General features: G+C 57.4%; 1 protein-coding gene across 2 annotated transcripts in view; it reads right to left on the minus strand.

Moving 5' to 3' along the window:
- Positions 1–12,289, minus strand: part of GSE1 (Gse1 coiled-coil protein) — a 355,568-nt gene that overhangs the window by 224,246 nt on the left and 119,033 nt on the right. Inside the window, exon 1 of one of the 2 annotated variants that reach the window (XM_030581354.1) lies at positions 2,665–2,782. The exons of the other annotated variant lie outside the window; for it this stretch is intronic. Within the exon in view, the coding sequence (XP_030437214.1) occupies positions 2,665–2,704 (40 nt within the window). The 5' untranslated portion in view covers positions 2,705–2,782. Of the gene's footprint in view, positions 1–2,664; positions 2,783–12,289 lie in introns of those variants that run through there. 2 annotated transcript variants of the gene reach the window in all.

A 12,289-nucleotide genomic window follows, 5' to 3' on the forward strand; every position in this document is an offset into this window, starting at 1 on the left:
CAGTCCCATCCCCGTCCCTGCCCGTGCCCACACACACGCCCCCAGAGTCACCCACAGACCTACCCCACACCCAGCCACACCCACTTCCAGAGTCACCCAAGTAAACCCACACATGCCAAAACACTCCGAGCGGCACCAGCACAGACACACACTCCCTTGCAGGAGCAGGTGCTGGATGGGCTAATTTGCTTTTCCATTCCTAGCTTCTATCACACCCATCAGGACACTCCCCTCTCACTCCTAGCCTCACAACTGTACACACTCCCAAACACGCACCATGCACACCCATTCTCACGCTGGCACCATGCCAGTGCATGCACACACGTGAGCTCTCACAGCAGGGTTCCCTCCCTCCAACACACATTAACATGCCCCAAACCCTTCCCCATTTCAGCTGGGCCCCCTCGGTCCAGGATTCACTTTACGTCAAACTAAACCAACCACTGGACCCACGCAGACTTATGCTGCAGCTCCTGCCACGAGCTTGCCAATGCCCAACCCTCCAACCTTCCCCACTGCAACTGCCACCCACCACCCCTGGCCCAGCGCTGCATCTGTCTCGTGCCTGCAGCCTCTAGGTGCTGCTTTGTGGCCCCAGGGCAGAGAGACTTAGAGAAGCCGGGATGGAGGCAGGGGCAGAGGAGGAGGATGGATGGGTGCCAAAGCCAAGGACATTAAGTGTGTCCAGCTGACCCACAGAGGGCACTTTCTAATGGGACAGAGAAGCAGGAGCCCTGTGTTGGCACCGGCCTTATCACAAACAAACGCTGGGGAGCGAGCAGAAGAGCGTGGGATTCAGGGTGCCAACATCCAGCATCCATTAAAGCATGCTGCAGCTGCCCTTGAAGGGCCAGTGGCCCAGTGACTCTTGAGCCCCCAAGGAAAGGGGCAAGGCCAGCTGGAGGATGCCGGGGCGGGTGAGCACGCCATGAGATGAGACATGTGGGAGCAGGGCAAGAAGCAGGACTTCTACCCCAGGGCAATGACCTTACACCATGCAACATCAGGTTTCCTGTGCGAGACTGTAGAGGTCATGAGAATAATCCTCTGCCTCTCCTTCTAGCCTGGGTGTTTACAAATGGTTCACAACTCCCTCTCAAAATTAACACTGTACACAGGTAAACTGAGGCACGGGGATTTACCCAAGATCAACACAGTGCATCAACAGGAGAGCTGGAAACAGAAATCAGGAGTGCTGATTCACTGCCCCCTGCTCCTACCACCAGGCCCCATTCCCACTCAGATAATATCTAGTGCAATTTATCAGTAGATCAAAGCACTTTACAAAGCAGGTCAGAGTCATCCACATTTCACAGATGGGGAAACTGAGGCACAGGAAGCAAAGGGACTTGCCCAAAATCATCCAGCAGGCCAGTGACAAAGCCAGGAACAGAACCCATGTCTCCCAAGTCCAAGCGCAGCACTCTCACTGCCCCCACCCTAGCCATTAGACTGCATCCGACCCCAGAGCCATGAGTAGAATCCGGGAGTCCCAACTCCCAGTACCAGTCCCCACCTCCTGGATGGCACAGGTTGTAGAACAGAAAACGCAAGTGAAAGCAGCAAGATGGCAAGTCTTGGTCCCTTCAAGGACCCAGTTCAGAGGTCAGAGGCAAACGAAATGGAGATGGTGCACTTCAAAGCAGGTGCTGATGACCAGAACCAAACCACAAACAGAGAGTCAATCATTCAATGGCCACAGGTCCAAGGGAGAGGGAGATAGGCAAAGGCACAGACAAACCACAGCGAACCTGTGCTACCCCCAAAAGCCGAGATCGCTGGCAAAGCAATGGCCAGCTGTGGCCCCACACTATTCGCTCCAGTGACATTCCCTCCTGGCACTAGGTGGAATGGAAAACCAGCTGTGGGCAACCCACCATTCCCCACTGGCCCAACAGGGGGCAGCAAAAGCAGTTTCCCGTTCCAGGTAACATAAAGCTTCTCCACTTACTCCCATGGTGTGTTTGGGGGAATGATGCAAGCCAGGTCAGTGCAACAGGGGCTGGGGAGTCTGCAGTAGGAGCACAGGAGTGCATGGCACAGCGGGAGCAGGTACCTCCAACCGTATCAGTCCAGTGGCCCCTCTCTGACACTAGGCAGCACCAGCTGCTTCAGATGAAGGTGCAAAAAATCCTGCAGTAGATGGGGTTATGGGGCAGCCTGCCCTCAGGGGAAGTTAATGGCAGACTTATGCCCTAGAGCAGGAGCGCTCATAGGGCTTACACCCCTTCTCCTGTTTAAAGTACACACGGGTTTCTCATTACCCCCAACAAACATCCAGTCCGGCTAAGCCCTTATCTTCAGGGACATCTTGTGACAGGGAGTTCCACAGGTTAACCAGAGTACTGCGTATGCAGGGGTAGGAAGCTGTGCAGCAAGGTTGGGGAGAGCGTAGGGACCCTGGCTGGATAGAGCAGGCACAGAGAGGGTATCGAGGGGGACAAGACGCCAAGGCAGAGAGGGTCAGGCTGCCTTATCAGTGTGCCCCCATCCCTTCCCGTGTGCCCTACGCACATAGCCCCTTACAGTAACCCAGAGCGTCTGGCCAAGTCCCTACGCGGCCAACGAGAGGCTTTTAGGACCTCCCCCGCAGCCCCCGACGCCACGGGGATGGGGCCGCAGGCAGGAGCCTCCCCCCAGCCCGCTGCCCCCGCAGGCACTCACCGAGCGGGCGCACCTTCCAGCGGGGGCTTTTCTCTTCCATGGGGAGGGCTCCGAGCCGGCGGCTGCTGCGAGCGGGGACCGGAGGAAACTTTCCCCCGCCGCCTCCGGGCGGGGTCTGCGCGTCCCGGCGGGCGTGGGGGGTCCCAGCCGGCCGGGGGCCCTGCCCGGCGCTCCCGGAGCAGCAGGAGCAACGCGCGGGCGGCTTCCCCGCCACTTCCTGCTTCGCTCCGCGCCTGCCCCGGCCGCCGCTCCGGCTCGGCGTGACTCACCGGCCCGCGGCTCCCCGCCGGCTCCCGGCCGCTGCGGGGGGCGGGAGGGGACGCGCTGCCGGGGAGGGGGTCATGCTTGGGAGGGGGAGGGTTGCACTGGCGGGGGGAGCAGCGGTGGGGGTCATGCTTGGAAGAGAAACACGGGGTGTTGTCACACAACTGGGGGTACCCAGGGGAGCAGTGGGGGCCGCATTGCTGGGGGGAGGAGAAATGGGGGCGCAGGAGAGGCGCACCCCCCCAGAGCAGTGCGGGGATTGGGGCGCACACACACCCCCGAGCAGTGCGGGGATTGGGGCGCACACACCCCCCCGAGCAGTGCGGGGATTAGGGCGCGCACACACCCCACACGACACTGGGAGGATGGGGCGCACCGCCGGGAGAACAGGGGGCGGAGGAGGGGTGCACACCCCCCCCAATGCAGTGCGGGGATTGGGGCGCACACAGCACTGGGAGGATGGGGGCGCACCGCCGGGGGAACAGGGGACGGAGGAGGGGCGCACACCCCCCCCAATGCAGTGCGGGGATTGGGGCGCACACACCCCACACAGCACTGGGAGGATGGGGGCGCACCGCCGGGGGAACAGGGGATGGAGGAGGGGCGCACCCCCCCCAATGCAGTGCGGGGATTGGGGCGCACACAGCACTGGGAGGATGGGGGCGCACCGCCGGGGGAACAGGGGACGGAGGAGGGGCGCACACACCCCCCAATGCAGTGCGGGGATTGGGGCGCACACACCCCACACAGCACTGGGAGGATGGGGGCGCACCGCCGGGGGAACAGGGGATGGAGGAGGGGCGCACCCCCCCCAATGCAATGCGGGGATTGGGGCGCACACACCCCACACAGCACTGGGAGGATGGGGGCGCACCGCCGGGGGAACAGGGGCGGAGGAGGGGCGCACACAGCCCCTAGAGCAGTGCGGGGATTGGGGCGCGCACAACCCACAGCAGTGGGGGGATGGAGACGCACCCCCCGCGGAGCAAGGGGCAGAGAAGGGGCGCACACACCCCACAGAGCAGTGGGGGGATGGGGGTGCACTGCTCGCGGAGGTGAGGGGCGCACGAGCGCAGAAAAGTGGGGGGAGGGGGACGCACCCTCCACAGAGCAGTGGGGGGATGGGGGCGCACATGGGGGGGCGCACACCCAGGAAGCAGGGGGGAGGGGGAATCACATGCTCATGGAGAGCAGCAGCCAGTGAGAGAGGTCATGTGCTTGGCAGGGAAGATCCCCGGGGTGTCGGCAGCAGGCAGCCAGCCTGGGTGTGGGGCAGGATTGCAGCAGAAACTGCGCTGTAGAAGTGGGTCAGGCTTCAGGAGCGTGGGGGCAGTCGTTCTGGGAGGGAAGTACTGGGGGAGGAGCTGGCTGGTTCTTGACAGAGGGGGGTGGGCTTTTCCCATAGGGCTGATTGTTGGGGAGGGTCAGAGCTGCTCCAAAAAGTCCATTTAGCTCCTTTAGAAGTATTCCTGCCACTAGGCATCCCCCATTTTAGAGACCTGCCCAAACAGCCAGATCCTCCAGTAACCTGCCAGATACCCCCAACACCCAGAGATACCTCAATGACATGCCAGACACCCCTCAAACTCTGCCAGAGAAGCCCCAGCCTCACTAGAGAGCCCTGACACCCAGCAGCCAGACTCCCATAAATCCCTCACACCCTCAGAGATCCCTGACACTTCTCAGCCAGCTCTCAGACCCAAACCGCCTCCAAAGATCCCTGCCAGACACTCCCCCTCTCCCAACTGGGCCAGGCCCTGGGAGACTCCAGGATGTGCCTTTCCGCACGAGGGTGGGAAGAACCTCCTGCTGCTTCTCCGAGCCCCGGGCAAGGCTGTGAGGAGCTATCTCCCCAGGAGGCCTGGTGGGCACCCAGCGAGGGGGCGCTCAGAGGTGCCAGCCTGCCCTGTTGCAGGCTGAGGGCCTGGCACCTCCAGGAGCTGTGCTGCACTGCCTGGGTTGCCATGAGCCTGTGCCCTGCCGAGATGAGGGCATCTGGGGCATTGTCTGCTGCCCACAGGGAGCAGAGGTGGGTGGCTGTGTGGGATGATTTGTCACGCCACCTGCTGGACAAATGGAAGATGACAGCATGGGCCCTGAGCACCTTCCCAACACCACAAGGTAGCTGGGGTGCCAGCACCCCTCCTTCCCCAAGGTCTGGAATGAGCAGGAACAGACGCTGAATGCCACGTGGAACATATTCAAAGGCGGCTGGAGAATCCCAGGGGTCTGCAGCCACTCCCCTCTGGGGTATTGCTCTGAAGCCAGCAGTAACGAAAAGTCACATACTTAGCATGATGCCTTTTGCACACATACTGCCGCCGGCCGCCTCCCAAACATCCACTGAGCAATATAACCAACCCGTTTGGGGACCCTGGCAGGTCGCAATCCAGTCTTTAAACTTACAAGGGTGCTGCCAGGGCTGATGAGAAGGGGGGGACAATTGGAGGTCAGGGGAGTGACCATCTGTAATGGCTGTGTAAATAAAGTGACATGGGAGGGAACGTGACCCCTCAAAGATGATGTACCAGGGTCCCAGATTTCTCTCGCCAGACCTGGGTTCCGCTCACTAACCCAGCCACCATCTGCCAGTTCCGATCTCAATGCTGCCCCCTGCAAAGTCGCAAGAGGGACTGGGAAGAGGTGCGAGGACATGCCCTCTGAGCTCAGCTTGCAGCAGGTCAGGCTGCCCCGTGCATGGTGAAATGGGGGCAGCCCAAGGCACCTTGTACTACTGGGATCCTGCCTTATCAATCCAGTGGCTTCCACTGTGCTGGGGATGAGTGACTGACTGACAGACTTGGACAGGTCTGGCACAGGTGGCAACAGGGCGAGTTGAACGCCACACAGAACACTACATGCATCTGAGGAAGTGGGTATTCACCCACGAAAGCTCATGCTCCAAAACGTCTGTTAGTTTATAAGGTGCCACAGGATTCTTTGCTGCTTTTACAGATCCAGACTAACACGGCTACCCCTCTGATACTTGCCACACAGAACGTACCCAAAGAGGGCTGGCAAATCCCAAGGGGTAGGATTTTTGCCATTCAGCTGCCTGACACCCCCCACCCAAATGGAGGGGTCCCCCTTACTCCTGTCACTCTGCCAACTAGGTCCTTTCCCCTACCTCATGCTGGAAATGAGCTGCCACTCAGCATCAGCCCAGCGTGATCCTTCATCAGAGGCAGCTGTCTGCTGATGGCCAGAGGCGAGGATAACTATGCAACTCAGCTTGGGATCAGGGGACTAGGAGGCAGCTGCTCGTCTTTTACTAGCTCTAAGGAGGCCCCTCTCCTGGATCCTCCATCCCCATTAATAGCTCTCAAAGCCCTGTCAGTGGAATTACTGCAAAGGACTCAAGCACCGTGTTCTACTGATCCGTCCCCACTGATTCCAGATAAATGGACATCTATTGGAAGACCAAATGAATGAATCCTCTGGCCAAAGCTCACCAGCATTCGGAAATCTGGAGCGCCATCCAGTCTGAGTTCCACATAACTTCACCTGCCTTGGTCTGGGCGACCACCAGTCTGTCTCACATCACAAGGGAGACGAGCCAGCTGGGTTCTCAGCCCAGGCCCAAGGGAAGATTTGTTCACCATCAGCAAACCGCTGCACCATTCTATCCAACAGCTGTATCTGGGGTGACAGGGATGCTACAGGACAGTAGAGCGGGGAGGATATTGTAGGCTTGCCAAGACACTGGCTGCATAAATGACAGTGCCCAGATATTCCACTATCCCAGCAATAGGTGCATTAGAAATGAGCTATGCTACATATTCTCCTTCAAACCCAGCAGCCCCTGTCCCCTGTTCAGCACTCTCACTTCAAACCCCTTCTCCCCCTTAGCTTCCACTGACTTTTCTTCCCCAGTTCCTCTTCCTCCAAAGGCCCTTCGGCTGCCTTGAGCCTGCCACCCCAGGTGTCCTCCACTCTCCTTTCCCCAGCTCCCTCTTTCTTTCCTATTTTAAATTTTTATTGCCTTTTTTAAAAAGAATACAGAGGAACAAATGCCCTTATCGGCAATTCTCACAAGGTATAAAGAGATGCTTTTATCTCACTGCCTTTACTCAGCTAGTGCGAGCCAATGCCTGTTAATTTTTTAATTTTCCTAGCGAATGCATGTGTGGCTTTGTCAGCATATATTATACGTGCACACTCACAGGGAGTCACAGAGTACGTATACATCCCCAGTTTAGGTAGATCTGCCAGTGACACCCACAGTTAAGGTTGCTCAACCTTTCCCCTTACAAGACCATTGTCACGGAGTCACCGGGCGATGCTCTGGAACTGCTCCCCACCAAGCCAGGCAGGACTTTGGGGAGCCTCCTCTCCCTTGGCGCAGACTTGTTCAGGGCAAGAAGCTCACATGTCTTCACCTCCTGGGTCTCTCCTTGGAGCATTCAGCATCCTCTGCCCCTCCATGCGCTTCCCACAGCGAGCCCGCCTCAGTGGGGTCCTGGGGAAGCCACAGGGTCCTGCACCCCCACTTCGCAGTCAGACGTGACTCTCAGCCAGCCAGTAAAACAGAGGTTTATTCGATGATAGGAACAGGGTCTAAAACAGAGCTTGTAGATACAGCGAACCAGACCCCTCAGCCGGGTCCATTCTGGGGGGCAGTGAACCAGACCCCCCACGTCTGCACTTCACTCCTCGTCCCCAGCCAGCTCCAGACTAACCACCCCTTCCAGCCCCTCCTTTCTGCTCAGCCCCTTTCCCGGGCCAGGAGGTCACCTGATCCCTTTGTCTCCAACACCTTCAGCTGGCACATTTGCAGAGGAGGGGCCCAGGCCATCAGTTGCTAGGAGACAGAGGGTCAGGCATTTAGGTGCACTGGCCCTTTGCTCTGCCAGATACTTAAGAACTGCCATGGGGACACTGAGGCACCAACACAGTATTCAGAGAAAACATTAAGAACATTCCTAGTTCGTCACAACCATGTTTCCAGAACTTTATCAGACTCTAACCATTCGAGTGAAATTTTCCATGCAGGGTGGCTGCCGCAGACAATTTAAAAAACAAAAATGTTTCAGCTAAAAGAGTCCAGCCATTTCTGAGAATCAGATGAGGGAAAAATCAGTTAGAAAAATTTTCTCAGCTGTTTCAAGGAGAAGTGCTGCACTCCAGTGCTTAGGAGCAAGGACTTGGATATTTGTCCTTTACTCTACCCAGGAAAATCCACCCACATTTGGCTGAATTATGACCCTCTGAAAATTGCCATTGCACATGCTCCGTTAGAGTCCGCCAGCTAAATTCTCTGAATATGTGGTCAGCACTGAGCATGCTCCATCCTAGGGCTGCAGAAGCTGAGCAGCCTTCTTCCTGCAACTGATTCCCTGCACAGCTGGGGCCGAGGTGGTGCCAGGCACCAGAACTGAGAGAAGGAGACTTTACTGTGCTCTGAACGCACCTTCCGCTAGCAGTCCGGAGGAAAAAAGAGGGAGCAGCTTGACTCAAATGCAGATGGATGAAGACAGGAGCAAAGTAGGACAGGGACAAGTTTGGGGGGGAAGGGAGCAAGAAACACAGTGGGGACAGGATAAGAAAGGACTGTAACTACTAGAACACACTCCCCTCCATAACCTAGAATAGAATCCAGGATTCCTCAGTCCCAAAATTCCTCTACTGTCAACAAACAGCTGAGTGTCCCGCTGGCAAAATGCGTCTCTCTTCCCAGTCTAGTGACTGGCTGACCTAGAGGATAACAGCCTACTTCCACTACCAGTTACTCAATTGGTATAGAGGTCTATGCTGTAGATCTAAAGATCCCAACGCTGCTGATGACCCATGTTTGGGGTTAGCGTGGTTCCACATGAAAGTACTCCTGATTTTTCAGTGTTTTTTTAATGTAGGAAATCACAACTAAAAACTACATTCAAAGAATATTACTGCTGCAAAGTCAAGCACTCAAAAGTAGGAAAATGTCAGAATTAGTGGTGCCCGTGGAACCCCATTTCGGCCCCCTTTGTTCAATAGGCAATATGATTCCATGATCACATATTTGTTTCCACAGAATCCCTGCCTCTTTCAGTGTACCGGCTGGACCTGGTCTGTTGAGGAATCAGGATTGTGGAGTGAATGAGACAAGGACATGCAGGAAGAGAATGGATAGCCTTGTAGTGGAGTCAGCTGACTGCGGCCCTGGAGAACTGGAGTCTATCCTTCCCTCTACTACAGAGCTCCCATGTGACGCTGGGCAAGTCACTATGACAATAAGCACCATAGAAAAGTCCATGAGGAAATTAATACCACTGTATTTCATTTAATGCGAGGTTCGGATGGTAGGTGGGCAATAAGGCCTGGGACCACATGCTGAATGAGGAGGATGAAAAGAAATACTGAATAGCTGCCCAGTTCATCCTGTGCACTGTGTGAAGCAGAACTCCTATGCAATCATGTAATTAACGACTGGCATAAAGCACACTCCCTACTATATACCCAGCATGAGTTACTCTGGGGTGTTTCCAGCCTGAGACGCATCAGGGTGGGGCACGAAGTTGCAGTGAACCAGCTGCAGAGACCAGTGACAGCAGGCCCTGGGGGCCAGTGCAGCATGTGTCTCCATGTCTTTGCAAAGCCAGCCAGCTTGCAGGGAGGTGAGGCCCTGGGCCTTTGGGTGGGTAGCACCTCTAGACACTCAAAAGGGTGGGGGAGGGGGAAGCCCCAGGATTCCAAATGCCCCCTCTGCAGATACCTATGGCATGCTAGAGGAGAGACAGGCCTCTGCTGTAAGAAATGCAAACAGGGATTCCCACTGAGGCTTCTGGATGCCGGCAGACCCTGTGATTCTCTCTGGCACCCAGAATGACTAGCACAGCTAGAGTCACCACGCAGGGCCCTCCCTGCGTCCTGGCCTGGACTCAGCAGGTGTGACCAGGGCCACTGTTCCCACTACAAAGTGCCTCGCCATATTAACAGCATGGGTGGTTGCAGGTGTAGCTCTGTCTTCCTGTCGGTACACCCTTTCCCGCAAGGAGAAGGAGCATCTCTGCCATTCGGCAGCTCAGAGGTGAGGCGTGGATTCCCCTGGGCTGTGGCTCTTCTTGGAAGCAGCCGGCCCATTTGCAGCCAACCAGCAGCCCCTTCTCCTACCATGGCAAGTCCCTCATTGCACATTGGACCTTGCTAGTCGCCCCCACCTGCCTGCAGAGTGAATCCTGGGGGGCATAACCCAATATTAAAGCCCTCCTCACTCTGTGCTAGCCCGTGGAGCCCGCTGGCACTGGGAGGCTCGATACACTCTGTGCCCTCGGCATGACAATCAATCACAGCACCTCTAGCTGCCAAGGCTTAATCATCCTCACAGCTAGGCTGTTTCAGCTAGGACTGCTGCCCGGGAGGCTGCAGACACAGAGCCCATGAGAATCAGTGTGCCAAACAGGGAAGCAACACAGACAAGAGGCAGCGCATGCACATGCAGACATACGCAGCACCAAAGAGGGCATCAGCTAAATGGCCTGCAACATCGAGGTGTCTCGTGGACAGGACTCTGGGGGTGGCGGATAAGAAGCCTTTCCCAGGAGGTCACAGATTCAAAGCCAGGTTGCTCAGCGACCATGTGTCACTGCCATCAGATGGCACAAACTTGTGGGCAGAGGAGGTGATGGCTCTCCCTCGTCCTTTATCCTGCAGCGCAAGTGCCCCTCCCCACTCATCGGTGGTGTGGGGAAGGGGCAGGAGATCCCCATGCACCGGGATCTGGAGTGGGAATGTGAGCGCCCTGGGACAGGGGCTGCAAATGAAATGTGGCAGGCGTCTAATGAGCCATTAGTCAATGTCACCTGTGCCCGGCAGCTGATGGCAAGGCAATAAAAGCGGGGTTGGCTCTTCCAGGGCACAGCTCCCATCTCGCTTGGCTGGGAACAGCTTGCAAATGGTGAGGGCCCCGCAGATCCCCAGCCCGGAGCGATCACCCAGGAGGCGCTGGGGGGTTCCAGGAGGGGTAATGAGAGCTCTGCCGCACTTACACTAGCAGGAGTGAAAGGATAACACAGCTCCCTTGACCAGGGCCTATCGGAGCCACCCCTCCACACGGGCCTGCAGAGGTGGGCTAGGAATCGGGGCAGACAAGTTTTCCCTGGGGTAATTCAGTGGTTCTGCTTCCAGCCAGAATGAGAGTGAGTAGCAGCAGCGGCATCCTCAATAGATGTTGCTGTTTAGACTCGATTCGAGATGGGGTGAAGGCTCAGGGATGCTGGGGCTGGGACCATCCAAGCCAGCTGGCCCATGCCTAGTCAGCCCTCCGTCATATCACCAGCTGCAGTCATACAGAATACTGAGCTGAGTCCCACGGGCCCGATTCAGGCCTTGCTCAGGTGGCGCGGTCCAAGGAGTTCTGGCCCATTAACGAGACCCTGTGCTTTGCCTACAGCCCCTTCCACTGGACAGAGGATCGCACAGTGCCCTTGCACAGCCGGGCCTGGGGAAAGCCAGGGACTTGCCCAAGGCTGCTTGGCAAGTGGAAGAGCCAAGAACAGGATCCAGATTTGCCAGCACTTCAGCTTGACCACCCTCCCAACAGAGAGGAGCTCCCTGCACCCAGACAGCTACAGGGGTTGGCATGGAAATGGGCCCGCGCAGGGCTCCCTTCATTCCCTGCCTGGTGAGCTGCACCTGCGGTTCCCCTGCACGCCAGTGCCTCTCCCTCCTGTTCCCCTCTGCCAAGAGCTGGAGCAGGAAGCTATCTCCACATCAAAGCAGCCAGAGCACCAGGAGCCTTTCAGGGCCACGGGGAAGGCTGCTAACAAACAAGCCCAGCCAGGGAGGGTGTGTGACACCTCCCCAAGGAATGCTGCTGCTCCTGTCTGACAAGGCTCTAAACTCCCAGGAGATGGAGCCCAACCCAGCCCCAGCTCCATGGCATCCTGGATCGCAGGCACAGCTGGCATTGCCCCGCAGCTATTCTGGGTGCCCAGCCGAGTGAGGCACCAGTGTACCACTGGGGCGGCAGGGCCTGGCCTCAGGGGACTGGCCACAGGAGAAAGAGCCTTTCACGTCCAGGTCACCCTGGGGATCCGGTCACTTCATTCCTGGACACAGCCGCCGGGTGGCTGACACACAGGGAGTTGGTGGCTTTCACTCTGACTCCCAGCAGACTTGTGCCCCCTTCCCCAGCCCTAGTTGGCCGTCTTGGCAGAGGGGCCACGGATTAAATGGGCCAAGGACACAGCACATCCACGCAGGCCAGGGGATGCACAGGACTGGGAGAGTGAGGGCTTGGTAGAGAGTCCTCTGCCATCAGGTCACTCCTGCCCCTCACCCTGGCACCAGACCCTGGGCACTACCTCCCGTTTGCTGGGCACTAGATAGCAATGAGTTTCACTTACACTCTGTCCTCTCCCTCGGCCCTCAGACCCAGTCC

The sequence above is a fragment of the Gopherus evgoodei genome, chromosome 12 (genome assembly GCF_007399415.2).
Source record: "Gopherus evgoodei ecotype Sinaloan lineage chromosome 12, rGopEvg1_v1.p, whole genome shotgun sequence".
In the NCBI taxonomy this organism is placed as follows: domain Eukaryota; kingdom Metazoa; phylum Chordata; order Testudines; family Testudinidae; genus Gopherus; species Gopherus evgoodei.